This window comes from Balaenoptera musculus, chromosome 12 (assembly GCF_009873245.2).
Source record: "Balaenoptera musculus isolate JJ_BM4_2016_0621 chromosome 12, mBalMus1.pri.v3, whole genome shotgun sequence".
Taxonomy (NCBI): Eukaryota; Metazoa; Chordata; class Mammalia; order Artiodactyla; family Balaenopteridae; genus Balaenoptera; species Balaenoptera musculus.
The window spans coordinates 52,686,373-52,709,689 of NC_045796.1; the positions used below are offsets into that span (position 1 = coordinate 52,686,373).

The 23,317-nt window shown below is 43.3% G+C and overlaps 1 protein-coding gene across 4 annotated transcripts in view; it reads right to left on the reverse strand.

Moving 5' to 3' along the window:
* Positions 1–23,317, reverse strand: part of LOC118905362 (sine oculis binding protein homolog) — a 157,058-nt gene that overhangs the window by 65,203 nt on the left and 68,538 nt on the right. For 3 of the 4 annotated variants that reach the window (XM_036872003.1, XM_036872004.1, XM_036872007.1), the window contains one exon: positions 1,118–1,213. The exons of the other annotated variant lie outside the window; for it this stretch is intronic. In XM_036872003.1, coding sequence (XP_036727898.1) covers positions 1,118–1,213 — 96 coding nt within the window. The remainder of the gene's footprint in view (positions 1–1,117; positions 1,214–23,317) is intronic. 4 annotated transcript variants of the gene reach the window in all.

Below are 23,317 nucleotides of genomic sequence, written 5' to 3' on the forward strand. Positions count from 1 at the left end.
AGAAAGAACTGTATTTTTCTCTCTTCTCCTGCTCTTTGGACACTTTGTTTTTAATGAACAGTTGGTATCAGAGCTAAGTCCAAAGACTGTTACATGTGGGATTTCCTAATGCAGAGACCTGGCAGGGCTGTGCTATGTTAGGCCAAAAAACTAAACAGAAAAGAGACTACCTCAAAATGTAACAAGTGAGCATCCTCATTCTCTTTCAGTGTTTTCATTTAGTTGGAGCAAATGTTTTGCTTTAATGCAATTGAAAAGAAAAGAACATTTAGGGACAACATAGCTAGATCCCTCATAAAGCTTCATTTTCAAAAGCAGTGTTTGAATCTCTAAATAAATGACAATTCATTCTCTGTTTACTTTAGGTAAACAGAAAATGCATTGCAGAGCACTCGTTTTCAAAAGCTAATCAAGAACATTAGGTCCCAACAGATTCATTTAATAGAAATATAATAGGCATTCCTGCTCGCTTTTCATCTTGTCTCGCTATAAATGCTAAAATGAACAGCAAATTAACCCTGCTTTGGAACAGAGTCCCTGTCACAGCTGAGATCCTCTCTCTCACGACTTGGAAACATCCCCGCATCCTGTCGCTGCTTTGACTTCTACATAGGAGAGAGAAAGCGCCTGATTGAGTTTGGCAAGAGAGTGTAGGAATACTTGAATTCTAAAGGGAGTACTGCGTGTCAACTCTGCTATCTTTCCTAGCAGAACAAAATATTACCATGTTGTCTCCTAAAATAGTGTACAATTAGGAAGTAGAAGGAGGGATGGGGATGGGATTTTTTGTTTTTTCTTTCCAAGCTACATACATCAACTGTCCTTTTCTATATTTTTAACTTTACTAGCCATTCTCCAAATGGCTGTTTATCAACTACTATACAGAACAAGCTAATAAAGCAGGGCCATCCAAGCTCTATAATCAGATACAAAAGATTTGCAAACAATTTGAGATCTTATAATTAATATTCAGTGATATCAGAATTAGCATTTAGAACTCTATACAGAAAAACTATAATACTTCAAAAATTATGTAATAATGAACAAACCCTTTCAAAAACTGTTTTCACTGTGCTAAAGTAACATTCTAGACTTGTTGTAAGTATGTTATTCTTACAAGTAGTTCGCAGTTATTCTTGAAGGCAAGCCTTGGAGTTTCCTTAGCATAGTGCTGCTGGGGAAAATTTTCAGCATGTCCATCTTCATCTCTAGCCTGAAGGGAAATATAATGGCCTATTTAGGGACTTACAAATAATGGAAGAAAAAAAGCTAAAAGCATAACAGCTCAGATCATTAAACAAACGGGAATCCAGAAATCACAACATTAATAAGAAATTTGTTTAAATACGCAGTACGCCTTTTAGATATCAAAATTTGGGATTTATTTTTCTTTACATAGTTCAGTTTGAACATGCAAATTCATTGTGGTGTAATATTTAAAATGATACGAAACAAACCAAAAGCAAATAATTTTGTTGAAAATTACCACCACTTCAGACTTCCAGTGACTTTTGTTGCACATTTAGGATTATATGACATACATACGTGTTTAAACTTTTTGGCATGCTTAAGCAATCTCTAGATAATGCACTTTTAAAAATTCTAATAGCAAGGCCATAAGAAAAGCAATTTGCATAGTTATATTTTGCATTGTAATACTATTAGAGATAAACTGATTCCCCTCAATTTTTAAATAAAGATCTAAAAGGAGCAATGATCTAGTAAGAACAATGATTCTTCAATCAAATGCAGTAAAAAAAAAAAAAAAAGATTTAATTAAGAAGCTGCATTAAAAGTTACTGGTTATTTTCATCTACACTGTTAATTAAGAAAGCTGAAGTTTAAATGGAGACATTAACAGAACCCATTAGCAATACCCCTTGCATACAGTCTTCCCTTTCTAATCTCCATTGGTTTCTGGTTTGGAGTTGGAGAGAAGAAAGAGGTAGGTGAAAGGAGGCGTGTCTGCAGCACACTCATTAAACCATTCATTTGGGTGACACTTGCACTCTGCTCTGCACTCCTCTTATCTCAGCCCTAACTGCTCTCTCTTTCCTGGCCTCCTGAAATTCACAGCTGAGCTGTCTCCCTCACATATGGCTTGCATATAATTATGCATATTCCATTTTGCACTGCATTAAAATGATGAGCTCCTGGCTCCCTGCCAGCTGATTTTAAAAGGCCCAAGTGAAGTAGGAAAAGGGAGAGAAACACAGGGAGAGCCGCACAGGAAGCAGCAGGTAGTTCTATCTGCTGTCTCTTTAGATAAAATGTATGTCTGGCACCAGGGGAACAGCTGAGAACTACCTGTTGTGATGTATGGATTGAGGGGGAGAAAACAATGAGCACACATCTGTGCATAGCGATGACGGCGCTGATGTATTGTTTCTCTTTTAATGGCGTGAAATCTGCCCCTGACAAGTATCACTCAGAGCTCTCAGCTAGACCAGGGATTGTCATTTTAGAAAGGGATCACTATTCTGTACATTTTAGAACGTACAGCTTGCCTTTAATAAAGGCTTCTGCCACTTATTGCAGGGAGGGAACTGATGGAATTTGGAAGTGGACTGTCAGGGTAGTAATACTGGGGTAACAAAAAGTATTTTTGAGATTTACAAACATCTCTGGGATTTGGTGCCTTTTAATTTTACCTTTTTTCCCCCCTCTACCAAATCAGAGTAAAATGAAAATGCAGGATTGGACTATGTGTGACAGAAAAAATGTGTAAGCATGCTCATGTCCAATCAAGGCACTGAAACCAGTGATGTTTTCTTCTCACAGCATCAGTTCTACTATGCAGCTACATCAGCGTTTAAGCCAATAGAGCCTTAAATGGGGCCCATTTTAAAGCAGAGTGTATACATAAAAGGCAGCTGTATAAAAAGCAATAAGATGCCAATGGGTAGCAAACATGTCAGATTCTTAAGTGAATTTTAAGGCACTCTGTGAGGTGCAGGTCTCTTGAAGGCAGGGACCACATCTATTTCATCTTTCTTACTCTACTATGCCCAGCGCCTTACTTTTAGTTGGTGCTTAACAAACATTTCAGTGATGAAAAAAAACCCATACGTGGTTAGTAACTAGACCCTACCACAACTCTGTAGAAGACGCCACCTCAAAATATGCTAAACTTGGTGGTAGGTTTATTATATTCCTGATGCACTATGATGCATATGCTTGGAAACATACTTGGCATATAGTTTACAAGGGCTACTATTTACATATGTATGTCTATAGTCAATATATATGTATCTTGTGTATAAATATTCATAAGGTGGAAGATGTTTATTATGCATGTACTATGTATACACATTCATACACACCAGATGCCTGGGGATATTTTCAACATTAGTGGCAAAAATATATTCATTCCACTTACATGTAAGGTGCTCACAATGCTTTTTATGTTTTTAAAGGACAAAAAAACCCATTAAGGTTTGACTGTGCTTCCTCAAAGGGGCTACAGGATTTTATATAAAGTCTCATAATTTATGAGAGTAAATAAAACAGCAGTGGAAGAGAAAGGAGAGGAGGGTTGGAGTGATTAGAACTGGAGAGAGAAAGGCAGAAATTTGCTTCTTTATTAAACCGTGTATTTGCCTCTGCATCACACTCTATGGAGCTTGGAATGGTCTGCCTCTGATAATCAACCTGATTCTTGAGTCCAAGAAATTCCATCCTCCAGCCATTCGCTGTGTTTCCACCACATGCCACAGAGACGGAAAGCACACGACATGCAAGAAGACCGAGCACCATCACCCTCACGTGTGTGTGCACACACAAGCACTCACACACCTCTCACTGACGTAATTCCCTTTGCATTCTCAAGTTTTTTAATGTAAAATTTTAAATTATTATTACTGGACTAAGTGAAATTAAGTGCATTCATCTAAGGCAGTAGTTCTCTGCTCTGGCTGCATATGAGAATCATCTGGGGTGTTTTTTTTTTTTTTTAACATATTGATGCCTGAACTCCCCCCTCCCCACTATGTTTCCAAGATTCTGATTTAACTGGTCCAGGGTGGGGCCTCGACATGGTTTTTTTTTTTTTTTTTTTAAGCTCTCAGGTGATAGTAATGCACAGGCAGCCCGAGAACCACTGATGTAAGGAGGGTGCCTGGAGGGGGGGTATTCAGAGGGGGCCCTGAGCAGACTTGTCAGCATGGCCTCCAGCCAGGCCCCAGGCCCACTGGAGTGAACAGCTATGCAACACTAGGAGGATACAGGATGTGTCTCCAGCAGTGGGGTTTACTCCAAAGATTTAGAGACTTCATGACTAGCTGCTTGTAAGCAAAAAATTCTCTTTATTTATTTTTAGTTTCTGGTGTGACAAATAATCTTGGAAGAACTACTATACCTCTTCCTCAAAAAGGCCTTCCTGAACCTCACTAACCAAGTCAAATACCTCCACTCTGCCCTCTCTTAGGCCTGACACACGTGCACCCTTACACTGGCTGCTGTAATTTTTTTCTTCCCCACCAGACTGCAAGCTTTCTAAGGGCAGGATGATGTTTGGCTTCTCGCCACTGGATCGTCGGCCCCAGCCACTGACTGCAGCATAGTAAGCGCTCTGTAGGAACGAGTTTAATTATCATTCCACAGCAACCTGCGGCAACGTTAGACAAAATCCATTAGAACTTCCTTACCCTACGCGCAGATTCATTTCAGCACTTCAGATTCATTTGTATATTGAAGCCATTGCCTTTTTCTGCATCTGCCCCATCTTGGGTGGCAGACAATGGCATACCATGCGTGTAGACAGAGGGAGTCCACGACCCCTGCAGGGAGGGTATGTAAACACTGAAGCTGCTCGAAATCACTGCTCACGGTAATAACACAAAGCAGACCAACTTTCGGCTGGTTTCATTATTGTTCTTGAATTCTCTAAGGACTGTGCCTCCTCTAATGGCCTGTGTCGAGGCGGACCACCCCACCACCAGTTCGTGGTATCCACTGGGGCCAGGAGACCTGTGTTGATGTCTGACTTTGTTCTAAAGTGACCAGTTCTGGGCGTCCCTGGTGGTGCAGTAGTTAAGAACCCGCCTGCCAATGCCAGGGACATGGGTTTGAGCCCTGGTCCGGGAAGATCCCACATGCTGCAGACCAACTGGGCCTGTGCGCCACAACTACTGAGCCTGCGCTCTAGAGCCTGCGAGCCACAACTACTGAGCCCGCGTGCCTAGAGCCCGTGCTCCGCAACAAGAGAAGCCACCACAATAAGAAGCCCACGTGCCGCAACGAAGAGTAGCCCCCGCTTGCTTCAACTAGAGAAAATCCACACGCAGCAGCGAAGACCCAACGCAGCCAAAAATAAAAACAAATAAATAAATAAATTTATTTAAATAAATAAATAAAGTGACCAGTTCTGACAGAAGGAATGTCAAAACACGTCATGATGAACTAACTCTCTCCATGGGTCTTATTCTCAACAGCTTTATTCTGAGTAATATGCTAGATATTTATGCCAACTATGGGGAAAAGCAAACGGGAAACCGTTTTTCACATTTTACTACAAATGTGACTGTCAAACCAAAGGTGCATTTTTGATCTATTATTGTAAGAAGGCTTCACTTCTTGCCATGGAATAGAAATAAAAATTAAAGTCCTTCAGTTAAACTGCAAGGGGATTTCACCATCTCACTGCCAGTCATGCAACTATTTTCATGCCATGCCTAGCATTTGAATAAATAATAGATTATGTGAGAAACTTAGACTAATTTTCTCTCTACCTCAAACACCTCTGGCTTAAACAAACTTTATTTTCACCTCTCCTTCCCTGTGAATCGTCACTAATTTACTTTTTAAATTCTCATTCTTACATTCAGCAAACTTTATTTCTTCTTTCAAAGAATCCACTTCTTCCTTTGGGCTAAAGCCTTGGTGTCATGTGCATATCCAAGCAACATCAGCATCTTTTCTCCTCTGGAGGATTCCTTTAGAAAATGTGGAACATTCTAAAAACAGCTCCACTGGCCCACCCCAGAAAAGTGCAATGTTTCTGACTCAATGAAAAGGTTAACACTGTTGCCATTTAAGTGGAAAGATAACTAGGCTTGGGAGTTAATACCTCCCTGTGAGGAATGGGACTTTACACCTCCCCATCATTGTGATTTCAGAACTTCTTTGGAAAACAAGAAAAGGTTCTGCCTGGAATCAGAGCTCGGGGGATCGCTGTAGAGCTTCCAGACTTTGCTTTCCAACCCTTTAGCAGATGTAGCACGTGTCAGCTCACACATGTGCCGCAGTGACTAGACTTGGGAACATCAAAAATAGTGCATCTCAAAGTTGCAGGAGTACGCTTAGAGATGCAGAGCTCTAGAGCAAAAAATTTAGATTTTATAACTAATTTTTGGAACCAGAAGCAATAGAATTTCTTTTCAAAATTCAAGATAAGTTGAATTTATCACGGGGAGACCACTTCTGAAAACCCTTGGAATTTCATTTTCTGGTGTACCATTTCTGGTCTGAACTTCCTTTGTTGAATGTCTATACACACTGTCTTGAGGAAGCAGAGAGGAATAAACGGCAGCTGCCACATGTGGCCTTTCAGCGTGTCACGAACATCTCTGTGAACTTGACGTAAACAACAGCCCAGTTTCTTTGCCGCTCAGTGAAGCTCAGCCAGTGCTGGCCCTGGGCTGCACTAGCACAGGGAGGCCTCCAGAGTAGCTCCTGCTTCCACTTGAGGTACCGCCAAGTTACTCTCATCTCGGTGGCCCAATTCCTCATGACTGAAAGCCCTGTTCCCTTCAACTGGATTCCTGTCCCTTACCTCATTTCCTCAGGGTAAAACCAGTTTCCATCTCTCCTCCCCCCCTTCTCCTGGAAAATTCCTGGCACCTTTTAAGCCTTCATTCAGACTGCAGCTCCTTTAGGAACCCACTTGAGACCTCTTCCTCCTGGTCTAAGCTGGGCTTTGTACCCCTCCGTCTCTCTCTATATCCACTCCATCCATTGCACTGTACTATGACCATCTCTGTGTTTGCCTTCCCCACTAATCTGTGTGGTCCTTGAGTGCAGAAACTGTGGTCTATTGAGCTGCAAATCGCTAGGGCCTCATCTAGTGCCTGGCATATTATAAAGACTCCATAAATGGTGAGTGAGTGAGAGAATGAATGAATGAATGAATGAGTTCCTATCCTTTAACCCTAGCAACTGGACATTCTGCCTTGCACCCCAGCCCCCAGAGGTGAATGTTCTGCCCCTGAACCGAGGAGAACTCTCCATACTGAGTCTCAGCAGGCCTCTGCTGGAGCTTTCTGACTTCATCTGCCTCACACTTGGACCATCACCGACTATTCCATGAACTTCTGCCCAACTTGATTAGTGTCCCTCCCACTTGGTTAGACACTAGGGTCTTAGCCTGAAGATCCTGTACTCAATTTGGACTTTAGCCAATAATCCTTTTGTCCCATATATTTCTCTCCTCCACCTCCCACCTGGACTGACTTTTGCCTAACAAAGATCAGTCTAACCTCTGGTCTTTGCCTACGAAACTCTCATCCCCAAAATTCCGTTCCTAGATCAACCAACCTGGTGCCTCGCTCCCTGTTTCTTTATCTCACCTAGTCATAGTGCCCCAAGTCCATCTGGGACTCCTTGGTGTAACTCACCCCGGTTAGGACTCCTCTCTCACCTTCCCTACCAGAATGGAAACTGCCTGAGGGCAGAGACCGTGCATTATGTATGAAGCCCCCATGCTCAGCGAGTACCTTGTATAACAATCCTATAAATATATGTTGAGTGGATTCATTAATCCTTTGCCCTTCCTTAAGGTAAGACCCAGAAGTGCCCTTTTTTCTCTACTCGGAGCTGCCTACCTCTACAGATGGGTTGTTTCTATGTAGGTACATATTCAAGTCACTGAACATCAGAAGGCAGATGGGTCATGGACAGGATTGTGTATGCATGCAGCCTGGGCAGAGAGCTTTCTTTCTAGACCGAGGCCTCCCACCTGGCATCAGGCTCCCTGCTCTGGAGATGCCCCAGGCACCCAGAAACTTCAGTGTGTGGAGCCAGGTATCTGCTCAATTCATGTTGCTACCAATCTTTGCATCACGATCCTTTGCTCTCCCTTTCATTAGCTTGTCACTGAAGACTGACTGTGGGATTCTGCAGCGGTGCTGTTTTACTTTGTTCTTTTAACAAAATGTATTTAAATTCCCACTTGGCATGTGGGCCAAGGGAGAAGCTGTTTTCCCCAGCGAAGTTCCTCCTAATTCTCCATCCTCCTCAACTGGCAAGCAGAGGGGCTCTCTCCGTACCTCTTCAGGCCCCTCTGACAGCTCACACAGCTCTGATGGATGAGATGGACCTATTTGCTGCTGCTATTTTTTCACTCCATACAAACCTTTATATGTATCATAAATTTTTAATATCCAATTTGGAGTCTTCAAAGAATAACGGTAACAAACATGCAACATGAAGATAATGGGAATCGAATCATGTTGATGGCCTCCATGAGCATCTCCTTAAACGATGTCAGGTCAGAGCTGCTCAGACCTGCGAGTGTATGAAGCTACAGGGCTGATCTCGCGCCTGATTAATGGCTGCCCTCACTCAGGGCCCTAATGGATTGCATGACAGTTACGGCAAAAGATTCCACATCAGCCTGAAGTACAGCTACCACACGGACTAAAATATATCATCCTCAATCCAGCACATTACAGCTGTGTCTGGAATAATCAGAGCAGTTGCTAAGTGGTTCTGAAATCCCTGTTTTTGCTTTTCCTTTTTTAAATCTATTTTCCCTTTATCGAACAGGTGACCCTTCTGGATTCATCTTGCACTGCTCTTCGTCAGGTCACCTGAGTGTCTTTGTTTGGTAAGAACTGTTTTTCCAAAGTGACCACAGGTAAGACCCGGCAACTGGGGCGTGTGGCCCCTTCTTTTCAATTCTCAGCTAAAGCGACATCACCATCACATTCCAATCAGCTTCTGACCATCCCAGGACCCTTGATCCACAGTGGATTATCCAGACTCCTTGACTGCTCCCCTTCCCCACCTCCCACCTCTGCCCATAGCCTGCCTTTTGGCTTTTCACTATTCATTTGCATCTATTACCCTGGGACCCTAGAGGGGAAACACAAGGCAGGGAAACACAGATGACTTTCTTTTCTCCGACCAGCAACCACAGAAATGCCATAATCAAGGTGCAGATACAACAGTGTTGCCTAAATCTTCTCTGGACAGTTCATATGCTAAGCCGCAGTCAACCCCGTCCCCTGGGTGCCCACTAACCTGCAGAGCAGGACTGTAGAGACCCAGAGGCTGATCTCAGCAATCAGCCGGCACTCTTGTCACTGGTTCCCTACCAGCTCTGGCTTTGAGTCCACTTCCATACCACTCCCAGTTCTCCACTCTCACCCTTGACTCTGGCCCTGCCTTGGGCCCTTTGATCTGTGCACTTGGCCTGCCTGGAGCTTGCAATCCCTCATGGACTTAGCTTTGGACCGGCCACTCTGGTCCTCCACTCTGGACAGCCACAGGAGGGCTCCTCTGGTCACTGCTCTGGCCTGGGACAGTTTTATGGTCAGCATCCAATAACGGTGCCCCAAGTACAGTTTGTCTTAAAGATACGATTTTTTTTAGCAAGAAACAGAACTGTGAATTATGCAATGTTTGTAAAGATCTAAAATTGGCCTGAACATGAAGAAGAAAGACCAGGACTAGGTGTCACTGTGCACTGTCCACACAAATGTTCTGACTGACTTGGAGCGGTGCTGTGATTTATGTGGAGGAGGCAAGCAAAGAAGAAAGACAGGGTGACCGATCCATGGGCTCTGCCCCCGGGTCTTTCAGATCGTGAAGTCAGAATGCGATTCTGAACAGGATGGTCCTCCTGACAGCTCCAATCACGATCCACGTGCACCTTGACCTGTTAACAGAGGCACCATCAGGCTTAGAGGAACAAAGTCTAAATTACCTGGCTTCCAAGCCCAGGACCAATCGGCCTCTCTGAGGACCCAAATGCAAAGATGGCGGCACAGAGGCTTCATGAATAACAACCTCTGCTCAAACAACACTCTCTGGAGTCTTAGTTTTTAAAGCCCAGTCATTCTGCAGATGATGAATGGAGGTAATAAAAGGTGGGATTGTGGCATGTTTAAATAGGAGATAATCATTCACGCAGAAGTTGACTGGTGTTGACAGAAAGGCCTGTCGAGGCCAACAGCCGAGTATCGGGTTAAAGTCCATTTACGGATGACAACTTCAGTTAACACTTGTTCCTCTGTCGTTATTACTATTATCATTATTATTTATTATTATTATTATACTTCCAGGAAGTATATTTTGGAATCAAAGCCCAGGTGATAAAAGACAGAAAATGACCTGGGTCTCCACGTCCTCTCCCTCTTTAGAATAACTGAGAACAGGGGATGCATAGGCTCCCTGCACAGTGAGTGGCCCTCCCCCTTCCCCCCATTTGTTTTAATCCCTCCCTCACCCAACCATTCTGGTACCAAAATTCCCAAACTATTCCAGTTCCTCTGCACCCTGGTATCTCAGCTGCCCAGTGTGATTCTAGATATGAGATAAGTGGTAGCCCCACTGGAAGGAGGTTCCCAGACCACAGACTGGACCGCACTGGAGAGAACGTTACCACTTCCAGAACTTCCAACTCAGCGACCGCTCCACAGGGCTCTTACCACAAAGGAAGAAAACTCAATATAGAAGTCACTTTGACAGTAACACAAGACTCAAGTCTGTTCTGTGCAAGACACCATGCTAAGAATTTTGCAGACTTCAGTTCATTAAAGCTCCCCAAACCCTTATGAGGTCTGTATTACCATTACCACCTCCATTTTGCCAGCAAGGAATCTGAAGTGTAGCCAAGTTAAGTACCTTGTCCAAAGCTAAAGAGCTGATAAAGACAAAGCTTGGCAGGTCTCTCGACAGCAGGCACAGGCTCCTGTCTCCACACCACAGGGGCTCTTCCACAGCGGCACAGCCAGCAGAGGAAGCCTGGCTGACAATGAGCAAGAGGAACTGCAGACATTTTCGGAAGGCAGAGAAATGATGGCTCAAACGTCCCTGTGGGTCCTGGTGGGAAAGAGGGAAATCTTGCCCTGTGGTCTCCCCTCTTCATGGTGAAGCACTGATGCCCAACGCAGCTCAAATGGAGGTGGTCACGGAAGCTGGCACCCCACAAGGGCCTGACGGGCAGTCTACTAGACCACAGCCAACACAAGCAACAAGAAGACAGCCAAAGCCTGAGCAGACCGAAATCCTGAGCCCACCAAGGTGGAGGGCAATGGCCTCTCCAAGTATTCTGCCCTTGAGGTATGGGGCAGAGACGGGGAAGGATGGGAGGGGAGAAAGGGTGAGGAGTGGACATCGAAATGGGAGTGTGCCGAGGAGTCTTGTACAGCAGCAGGAGAAACTCTGCATGGAGATGGGGAAGGACACATCCTTGAACTTGACAGACTTCTCATTAGGGGGCCTGCTTGTTTTCAAATCTCTCTCATATTTTGGTTTCATCCTACAAATATAAGATTATGGGATCCTAAGGTGAGAGTGGGAGCCCAAATCTTTTCTTGGATATCAAGATAGACTGAGACATGTTTTCAAGGACAAAGGATTCTAAATTCATAAAACTCTTCTTGTGGCTCTTGCCGAAGCATAGAACAGAAAACTGTTATGGTTTGATGTGGAAAATAGTAAAAGGGGAATAAGAATGATCAGTTGATATAACTATTACTAGTATTAGCTTTCCTTTATTAATAATAACAAGCAGGATGCAATCAAGTATCCTAGTGTGATAAAGAAATTTCATTCATTTCTTTGCCTTAAGGAATGACAGACCTTTGCCTTCGGATTATATTAAAATGTTTTGCCCAAATTCATAAACTGTAGGTTGCACTACTCCAAATTTATACCAAACCACTTTGTGTGGCATTGTGACTTCACAGAAAACAGACAGCAATGACAAGAGCATTTACATAATTTTTTCCTGAGGTCTCATTCATCATTCATTGAGCATCTACAACTAAGTATCCAAAATGAATGGTATCCAGCCCACACGTTCAACACATTTTAATTTTTGAAGTTCAATGATAACAATAGATCAAACGATCCCTTGCCAAGGTCTAACCATACACTTTTTGGAGTGTCAAATATCATACATTTATATCCTATTTAAAATTTAGATTTTTAAATAATTATAAATTTGAAAGGTAAATAAAAGTAAACCACAAAAAGTAAGGAGTAGAAAATATTCTCATAAACACACAAGAATTATGAGGAAGTAAAAACCGAGAAAAAGCAAGAGCAAATTCTGAAAGGTTGAGCACCCCTGTGCCATTTGGTTGAAGATGTTCGTACAGAAAGGGGTGAGGAGAGCCATTTGGTGCCAATAACGAGCTGCGTGTGATTTCCGGTGCTACCAATAAAAACAGGGGACATAACATCCAGCTTAGAAATTCGTTGCAAGGATTGAATGAGAAAATCCATCACATGTCCCACACAATGCCTGGCACAGAGTAAGAACTCAATAGATGACAGTTATTTAAATTTCACAAGCCCACTTCTTTTCTGGAGAGAAAAACTCAGCTGGCAGGAAGGCCATAGTGACTCAGTATCTTTTCTTACCATTAAAGTCTTGATTAAAATCAAGTTGCAGGCAGCTATAGGGCATGGTCAGCAGCCAAAGGCAAAGGCGAAGACACTGGCGAAGGTTTGAGGGCTTTTAGAAATGCATAAACACACCCTCTAATCAGGATCCTAACCCCCTACACAGCATCGGTACTTAATGACGGCTTCTATCTCTCTTCTGCCATCTGACTACCCATTGTGCCCTCTGCAAATAAGGCATCGTTTTGTTTTCTTACCTCTTTATCTCCTCTTATGTTTCATGAGTAACATCTCCATCAAGAAACTTTCCACCCTCACTGGGCAGCTCCCACCCACATAAGCAGCCTGGGATTCCTGGAGACTGCTACATGTTGAATTCCACCACCTTCACCACACTACTGCCAAATTAACAACCAATGTTTTATTGCTGGTACCCTTCTTTACCATTCACATCATCCCCCTTTATTCCCTATTTTCCAGCTACTAACTTCATCCTGTATCAACTTTGTTTCTAACTCAGTGATAGAGGACACCCGTATCAATTGCTGATTTCAATGCTCAGCAGAGGTTGGACATGTATACGTGGTGACCACACACTCTTTCCAAACTGAATGGCCTCACCAAAGATGGATAGGAGCAGACAAATAAAGGCGAGGAAGAATTTCCAAACAATCTAATATTTGGTTCACCATTTTCAGAAAATGTGCAAATGAGTGAATATTATTTTCTTATTCAAAAGGCTAGGGCTTTTTAAAACTAAATGTTGCAACTTTTATTAGGTCCTTATTTGTTTTAGAATTTGGTTCAATATTGTTGCCTTTGAGGTTTTTTTGTGTGTTTGTTTCATATTGTGTTTATTCTCATCTTTCAGACACATCATCCCTCCTTCCCAACCCTTATACAGGACTCTGAATCACCTGGCAATCCCCTAGCCGTAAGTGAGAATCCCCTCCTCCACTTAGTCACCTGTACAATCAGAAACAGCTTTCTTTTATTTTACTGATCTATTTCATCTTAAAGTAAAATGTCCTCCTTGTACAAAACACTTTCATTTCTTTCCACCCCTTGCCCTGTCACAGGAAGCTGCCATACGGGTACCATATAATGTTTATGCTCATTTGTTTCTTTATATTACATCCTGCCCTCCTGCTCTAGGATCCGATGTCTACAAAGATATAATCAGAATTGGTTTAGATTAGCATCTGTGGCAGCAATTCCTATAAATGATACAGACAAGGCAGTAGCTATAATGTCTGTCTTGTTTCAAGGTAAAAATGAAAAATGACATCTTTGATGGAGAAGACTCCACGGAGACCCGGGTGGAAATGCAGCCGGTTCCCCTGCTCACAGACATCTCTCTTTCCCGTCATATGGCTGACAGGTGTGTAATCATGTTCCTTAGTCACAGTTTGTGTTAAAATAACCAATTACCAAATGAATGAGAGTTGAGCCCCAGTGCGACTGTCGCCACCATTGCAAAGTGATGATGTGCTTCTAAAACACAGGGCTTGGACTTCCCTGGTGGTGCAGTGGTTAAGAATCCGCCTGCCAATGCAGGGGACACGGGTTCGAGCCCTGGTCCAGGAAGATCCCACATGCCGCGGAGCAACTAAGCCCGTGCGCCACAACTATTGAGCCTGCCCTCTAGAACCGGCGAGCCACAGCTACTGAGCCCACGCGCCTAGAGCCCGTGTTCCGCAACAAGAGAAGCCACCACAATGAGAAGCCCGCACACCGCAACAAAGAGTAGCCCCCCCTCGCCGCAACTAGAGAAAAGCCCACGTGCAGCAACAAAGACCCAACATAGCCAAAAATAAATAAATAAATTTAAAATAAATAAATAAAACACGGCCTGAAGGAGAGGCTCTGATGTGCTCCTCCCCAGCCAAGGATGCTCTCCGAGGCTGAGAAGCCTTTCCTACTCCACGATAAATTTGCTAAAATGCAGGACATTTCTCCCCTGGTCCCTGCCCTTAGGAATGAAGCTTCCAACAGGGCCACCATGGATGGTCTGTGGGATCTCCCAGGCAACTCAGTATCCCTACCATTTCCTGTCCTTGATCTTTCCAGAACACATCACCCTCGCCTCTCCTTGAGTACCCAGAGGTGCTCACCCACCTGACTGCCTGCCCACCCAGATTTCCACATGAACAGGGCAGTATCTACCATCAGCCTATTCTTTCCCCCATGGTGTACATCACCTTCCCTGAGACCCCACAGTGACAAAAGACCCCTAAAACCCAAGAGCCCTGCCATTCCAAGCCTATCCTCCCAGGCAAGGAATTCCCCGGACCTACTGCTCGGGAAAGGTGGGGTACCACACAGGTAGCCTATACGGAGACATGTGTCGTTCTACGTTGTGGTACAGTCAACAGTAGCAAATCCATCAGCACTCACAAACAATGTAAGCACAAAAATCACACTTTCCATTTGCCCAAAGGTTATTTGTTAACATGCTGGGGAAGAAAGCCTGCAAACAAATCACATGAAATCAATGTAGCAAGTTGAGATAATGACTTAGTAACAACAGATCGATTATAATAGCACTGTTATTATGCTTCAGCAAATATAATAACCCAACCCCTCTTGTTTCAGGGCCTGTGGGTGGAGGAGCCCTACCTCCCAGACTGGCGGCTAAAGAAGTTAAAGGACAGGTAAAAGGCAGTTACTGCCCTGTGGCTTGGTTTCCCATCTGTGAAGCAGGGCTCGTACTTGTTACCCACACTCGGTTTAGTGAGAGAGTGGCTATAACCTCCATATTACACCGATACATATAGATCACGAAGAGAGTTTGAGTTTGAGTTGAGCAGACATTTTTTGGTCAGAAATACTGTATGCTTTCAAACAAACAAGTTTCCAGTAAAGCCAAAAGTGTGACGATTCAAATTTTCAGCAGCAAATATGAAAGTAAAATACAATTAACCAAAAAACTCTCTGAATTGGTTTACTTCAGCTAAAGGATACAAGGAGTGAAAAGTACAATTATCTTAAATCTCTCATCTTTTTTTTTCCTTATCATAAAAGAAGTTCCACCAGAAGATTTACCTATAAAGACCAGACTAACGTTCCTTTCCTGTAAAAAGGCTTGGTAAGCTATGCTATGCATGAGATGAAGGACAAGACACATTTACGGGGAAGAAAAAAAAAAAAAATCAGCTGGTTTTCCTCTCATGTCATTCCTCTGTAACTGATGAGTTTTTAACCACAGTCTTGTTATCCTCATTAGTGTAAGTGCTAATTACACCTCTCCTCTCCTACCGGAAGGGCAACTGGAACTCCATACCGGCCTCAACAACGCCTGGCACCCCGGACCAAGGCTGAGGGAGCAGGATGAGGTTAGGGGCACTGTGTAAGGTGAGTGGAAAAGAGTGGGACAGATGAGCTAACAAAGGGGGGGTAAAAAATGCAGGTGGGTGTTGAAAGCAAGGGTCTCTTTCCAAGGAGGTGGCAAGGCCTGGTGCCGCATTGCGTTTGGGGTGTCTCTCCTCCACTTACTCAGGCGCTCCTGGCAGTTTTGGCAGTGGCACCTCGGGGGGAAAAGCACACTACTCTGCACATATGGTGGAAAGAATCTTGTGCATCAGTTGAATGCATGCTGTACTACATACACATTCTGTTTTATCTCCGGGCCCAGCCGTGCTGCAAACGCTTGCAAATTGGGAAACCTTCTGTGCAGTAAAAACACGGACAGGAGAAGCTAGACTGTGACTTATAAGATGCGACACTAGCCAAAAAAGCCAAAGTAACGAAAAGTTAAGGCGGGTGCTTCACACTCATCGCAACAAAGGCAGCTCTGCAAGGCAGGGAGGGACTCACAGCCAGCATTTATCTCATTCCCCTTCATCCTGCGGTTTCAGGCCCAACGGATGGGCTTCCCTTCCACACACACGATGCCCCTGGGGAACCTCTGCCTGTATCCATTGCCGATTTAGTTTTTGGAATGCTTGAAATTTATATGGAAAAAATATCAGTGAAATTTCTCAGATTGACCTTGGAAGAGGCTAGTGATGAAATGGCTATTTCTGTGCTCTGTTTCCTCCTGAGGTCTCTAGCGGACCATGCTGCAACGGGATGCCACTGCCCCTAGTGAGTCAATGGCAACATTTTCACTCCTTAAGTGTTTCTAAAAGCAAAATCTGATACTGCTCAGGATTCAGAACTCCCTGTATATGTGGGATGTAAAAGGGCCAAAGTGCTGGATTGTTCTGACCTTCCTTCTTTCTCACTCTTCCTTTACCTGACCCCCAAATAAAGTATGATTTCTTGAAGTAACTCTTTTAAAATAAATGGTCCCTAATTAAAGAGATTGATATAAAAACCCATTCTCCCTTTAAATCAGAGCTCTTCCTTTCTTTTCTGTTAGCCTTGTACATGTGTTAGGGAAAAGGTGCGAGAGTGTAAAGGTTTCTTTAATAAACGAAGACAATTTTTACAGGGGTCAATGCATCAAGGTTTCCATTGCTCTTCTTCAGCCTGCTGAGAGTGGTAATGTCTCCCTGTTTCAAAATGAAGATACTGAGATGTAACCAGGTGATCCAACTGAAGGCACAAAAGAATTATAATATGGGGTTCATGGCAAGATACTGACTGGTTAAGGGATAAAAGGAAAAGAGCAGAGGGTCCCCAGGGTAATACCCAATATAGTCCCCACTATCTGCTGGCAGCTCTTTCTTATTCAAGGACATATCTCTCCCCTCCTAACCCTTTCGTCTGTGCAACATCAGAGGTTGTAAAGGAGCCACAGGCTTAATGATGCTAAGCGTGTGTTGCCCCTTCCCTCATTTAATCTGTGTGTAGAATTCGTGATTTCGATTCCATGTTATTCAGAATCATCCTCTCACACATGTTAGGAGTGACGGAAGTCAACCCCAAACTGGTGGGAAGCTTGGAGTTGCCTGAGGCATGCTTTGGCTTATTTCAGTCAGTTGTTCATTTTCAATATGTTTTTAGTTTGTCAAGTTGCTAGAAACAATAAAATACATATTTAAAAGACTGTGTTTTATAAGGACTCCACAGGCAACTTCACCGCACTTTCCACGGTTCAGCACTTTGTCCTGTCTTATTCTTCTTTGTTTTGTTCTTGTGGCTGCCTTTTTTTTTTTTATTTGTTGAAATATACGGAAGAAAGTCAATCATTGGAAGTGACTCTTGCCATTTAACTCTACCTATTGACAACAGTGTGTGATTGTTACTGATATATTTGAAATTCTTAATGGAGATTTCTGAGAAGTCTATGCAAACCGAAGGGAAAGAAATATATTACATACTTGGATAAAGCCCCAGGTCCTTAAAATGGACAAGGTCATAAGAGAACCAGCCAGTTGCGTTTAAATACTGCCCCTCCTCCTACACACCCACACTAGAGCCAGAAAAGGCGGAGCCAGGGGAGAGCCTCTGGGCTACTTTCAGAGTCTCTTTACTAGTTCTCCCTTTCAAACCTCCCTTCCATGCCAGGCCTGCCAGGGCAAAGACACACCTTCAGCATCACAGCTCACCCCTGAATGAGCAACCACTGTCTACGCCACAACGTCCTTCCTCAACCAAGAGATTACCCCCTCAAAGCCTATATTTTTGGGCATTTCAAGTACTGCTATTTTGTTTTGTATCATCAAAATACCTGCATATTTTACTAACCAAATTCTGAGACTGGATTGCATTTTCACACACAGTATACATTCAATCCTTAACCAAGGCTCCTCTTAGATGAACTTCTTCCAGCATTCTGAATTCATTTTCCTTATCTCATCAACTATGGGAATTATGGGAATTATGTAAGATCTGGCCCCTTCTCTCAAGGAGTTTTCTGCTTGGTTAAGAAGATTAGACATACACACATTAAAGAGAGGAAAAAACTGGCAGATTCTTGTTTAAATATGTACCCTGCTTGCCAAGGCCATGAGAGAGAGGTATCCTTTTGGGCTGAAGGTGGTCAGGAGGAGATGGAATTTAGCTGAGCCCTGGAGGGAGGCTTTCAATAGGGTTTTTTAGTCATTTTAAAGGTCCCGTCCATCTTTCAATTTCACACTCAAGGAGCAAGACTAAAGAGGAAGAAAGTGTGCTTTTGGATCAGAACCACAAGTCTGGTTCTAGATTATTAAACCCTATACTTCTACCATCTTCCCCACATGCTTCCTGCCATTTCTTATCCACTTCTAGATGTAGTCATTTTTTTTCTTTCCTCCTTACTACATAAATAGGAAATGAATGAAAGGCTTTTGATCACCCTTGACACCTAGCAAGGTGCTTGACACAAGTCAACACTCAATAAATGTTGGGCAGTAAACTTGAGATATCAGTCAAGGTGTCTACCTATCACATCCCTTTCCAAGGGATGTTTTGTACCATGTGTTTTGTACCTGTTTTGTACCATGTGACCCAGCCTTAGCTGACTGGAGCAAGGATATGCACATGACCCAAGGGCAGCCATTAGATAAGCTGTCCAGCAACACACGATGTGCCCTGTTGCAAAAAGACAGACCGATTCCATCAGATTTCCTCTCTCAGGAACGAGAACTAGAACACAGCAAGAGACTACAACAGGTAAGGATGGGACATGAACTGAAAGATCACAATATTGAGAGGAGCTGGAGAGGCCGTGATGGAGTTGTGTGCGCTGAAGTGACGAGGATCAGGAACTGCGGGGAAGCAACGAAGTCTGGTTGCTAGAGAGAAAAACATGGAGCAGAGAGCCAGAGAAACTCAGAGATACCAAGAGAGAGGAGGTGGAGAGAAGCCAAGCCCTAAAGCTGCCTCAGTTCTCACTGCTTTCTGGTTCCAATTCCAGCTCCCCTTCCCTAAAGAGCCTGGCTAAAATAGACAGGAACTTCTTCTCTCTTCAGTTTAACTCCACTCTCTTCCCTTTCAAAAGTCTCAATGCTTGTGTTCTTTCTCTCCCATGGTGGAGAGGGAAAGTGGCTACTGCAGATGGAAGGGGCCTCAAAGGGTGAACAAACAACGAGGATTTTGCAACCATCAAGTATCTCATCACAAACCTCCATCACCTGCTGGGTCCGATACACAGGGCACTGCATTAAATCTTAGGAAAGGGAGAGAGAACGGTTTGGGTTTTGTTTTGCAGGAGAAGACAGCAGTGTTAACAAGCACAACCAGGTTGCCTGTTTTCCTTCGTTACCTGAAACCACCACTAAATGCATGGATTAGACAATGCTGTCTGTTTGGTGAAGAGTGGAGTCTGAGTAGATTCTATTTTTTACAGAAAATCAGCCACAGCCTTTCACCCTTCAGGGCATCTGTCATTTCTAATTTCTGAGAGTGGCAGATGTCAGCTCCCTTAGCAAGGGACAATTTTTAAAATCTGTTTGTACACATAAGCTGACACAACCTGAGCTGAAGCCCACTGGGGAGACTACAAGATTACGCTCGAAGCAGCTGGAGAACATGGCTTCCAGTGCCTTCTCTGCCCAGGAGGGGCGGGATGACCCAGGGCGCCTTCCCTCCCCAATTCCCTTTATTTCCATGTAACATATTCTAGCTTACAGTTTTGGAAGGTGCAGAAACTGGTCAATTAATATGAATACTCGGATTAGGTGCACTTTGATTTTTCAGTCTCTGGCTCTGCACTAATGCCTAGAAATTAGGCGTATATTCTGCCATTTAATAGAACCTCATTTTTGTTTTCTGGGGTTTTAAGTTAATATTATGTACTCATTCCACTTATCTCCAGATACCTCCAGTTAACAGCCAAAGTCCAAGAAAGTACGAAGGAGTGAAGAGTTACTCCCTGAACTCTGCCTCGTCTCCTTGGGCTCCACACCCCCCCCCCCCGCCCCCATCCATCCCATACCTACCTGGTTCCATTCTTAGCCCAGGAGCCCTGGGAACCTAGAGTAGGCTCAGGTCACCTCCTACCCAGGTGACCATATGGAAACTGAGTCAGATTTAGCGCTTGCTCTCTCTCTCTCTCTCTCTCATACACATGCACACACAAACACACCCCTTCTAGTACTCACCCAACCTGAATCAGACCCTTTGCACCTGCCTCGTACTGGATTTGGAGAACCCAGCATGAGAAGGTGAGGAGTGGGGAGGTAGAACTCTCTACCACGGTGGAGACTCTGAAACGACCTGGCCTCAGTCACACAGCACCTGCAAGGACAACTTTGTGCAGACAGTCTACCACAGATCAGACAGAGGCAATCAGTGGGACCTAACAGAGACTCTAGAACCCATGGACAGCTAGGTCCTATTTCTGATTGTCTATATCACCTCCTTTGCGTCATTAAATATCACTGAGTCCTGAAGAAAAGACTTCTTGAGGTCTCTCGACCCTTCAAATGACAAGGGGACTCCACTCCTTTATTATAACAAGATTTGAAATACCACCAGTTGATCTAGTCATATAATCCAAACCAAAGAGAAAACATGGACAATCTCAAACTTTGTGTTGCTGCCATCCAAACTTCAGGTTTCAATAGGCATCTCTTCTTTCTCTCTTGCCCTCTTTATTTTGATTTGCTGCCCTTTCAGGCAGTGATGCTGTTTTCTTTAGCAGACCAAAAGCAGTTTGTTTCTGAGTTAAATGTCACTTCAATATTTCCCCAAGTGAGATGTTTGAACTAGTTTATGAGTTTCCTAAGCAACAGAGAAATGCTGGAAAAATATTTGGTATCTCAGGTCTGAAAGTTGCCTTAAACTTTGGCTCCCTGAGGCAAATGAAACAGATAGATTGAATACTCCAGTCTCACTAAAGTTTCAAGTTGAAAAAATAAAGTATTGGCCTGAAAGCACAGAAGCTCTAAAAGCCAGCCTCCTAAAGTCATGCCACTCGGGTTGGTGCCCCCAAACAATTTCAACACTGAAATATTCTAGTGACAGTAAGAAACAATCGCGGCACAAATCCAGAATCATGGAGCCACAGTCAACAACTAATGTGTGAGGAGGGAAGTAAGCTTCCCTAGCCAAACACAGAATTCTGCAGGAAAATTCCTGTGGGAACCCAGATTATGCCTTGAAGGCTGAGATTTGATTAACCTTCTTGTAGCATGTGTAACGACAAATGTTATTGGTCATAAAATTATCCAGCCCTTATTAAAACACAGCTGCAGCTCTGGGCTCAGTGACCTCCTAGGGGAGAGATTTCCATAAGATAGCAATAGACTTTATGGAAGGAGAGCGCCTTCCTAGCGTCAAAACTACGGGAGAGTGTTTTATACTTTAATGAGGAGTTCTTGAGAGAGACCAGGCTCCTTGGCATTAAAAGCTTTAAGAAATAGAAGGACCAGATTACATCCAGTCTGCTACTAGGTGGGCAGCCAGCCTACAGCTCACAATATGGATACGTCTTCCCTTTACAGGGAACGTGCAGAGTCACATTCTCAGGCATACCTATCTTGCATCCAACTGTTACCGCTGAGGATGTTTTCATTTCTCTTTGTCTTATATAATTACAAAAATCTCAGTATTTGAAGGAAACTTAGAAACTCTCTGGTCCAACTACCCATCCAATTCCATCACTACTAAGTAGAACTTCTGAAAATGGGAGCCTGGAAGTGTTCCAGAGAGGCTATGAAACCCTATGGGATGTTATCAAGGGGTAGCACAGCCAAAGGAACAGATTCCTGCTGAGAGCTGAAGCTAGCTGGCTCTCCATCTCAAGTTGTAGGGGGGCTTCCCTGAACCTCCACATTCATGGAGAGTGTTGCTGTAAGACTCCATCCCCTATAAGCCAAATACCATTGTAAGAAGGGGATCCTCTGCTTTTCTGGGCATACAGGTGAATCTGTGAGCATACAGGTGAATCCCTTTTTGTCTATTACAAGTTTTGTAAATAGCTAGGGATAAAATAAGAACAATGAAAATGCTTATTCTTTTCTGTAGTTTGTTCCTCATTATTTATATCCAATTTCTTTTCTTCCACATGAGCCACTAACTCATTTTTATTGATGGTGCTTCCTTTGTGAAATTCAAATCTGTTCCTAGAAATACTTCCCCCAAATACAGAGTATTTCCCCAGTTTAATTTCTCCTAAATCAATAATTTATCTGCTGAAAAAATCAGAACCTGAAGGATTGCAGAGTTGTGTCTCAATTTTTTCTCAGTTATGTAAATTTCCCAACGATATTGTTTTTTTGTTTTTGGGTTTTTTTTTGGCCGTGCCACGCGGCATGCGGGATCTTAGTTCCCCATCCAGGGATCGAAACTGCACCCCCTGCAGTGGAAGCATGGAGTCTTAACCACTGAACCACCAGGGAAGCTCCAGCAATTATATAATTTTTTTTCAAATGATGTAAAGCTTTTCTTGTGAAATTATGTTGGACCACCAAATTGCTACAGTTCATGATTCTTATTTTTCTATCTCGTACATATCATGCTCCTATTAATATTTTATCACTTAAAAAATTTTTATGACGAATTTTTTAAATAGCCACAAAAATAAAGATAATAGAATAGTAAATCTCCAAATTCCCATCACTCAGCTTCAACAATTATCAAATTTTTACCCCACTTACTTCATCCATCCCTTCTTTTCATTTTCTCCTTGCAGAATTATTTAGAGTAATTCTGAGTCATTTCATCCTAGCAGTGTACATTTCATTCTATCAATTTTTGCATAATTTTGATACTATTTTATTTTCCTTTTTTTGAGATTTTTCAGGTTTGGCCTTCAGGTAAACCATCTCAGAATGTTTCAGAGGACCTCATCATCTCAATATGTCACATTCACTGTCTCTACTTTGGAGAGAAGGTGAGAGGGGTGGGGGAAAGGTTTGCCTCACAAATAAGA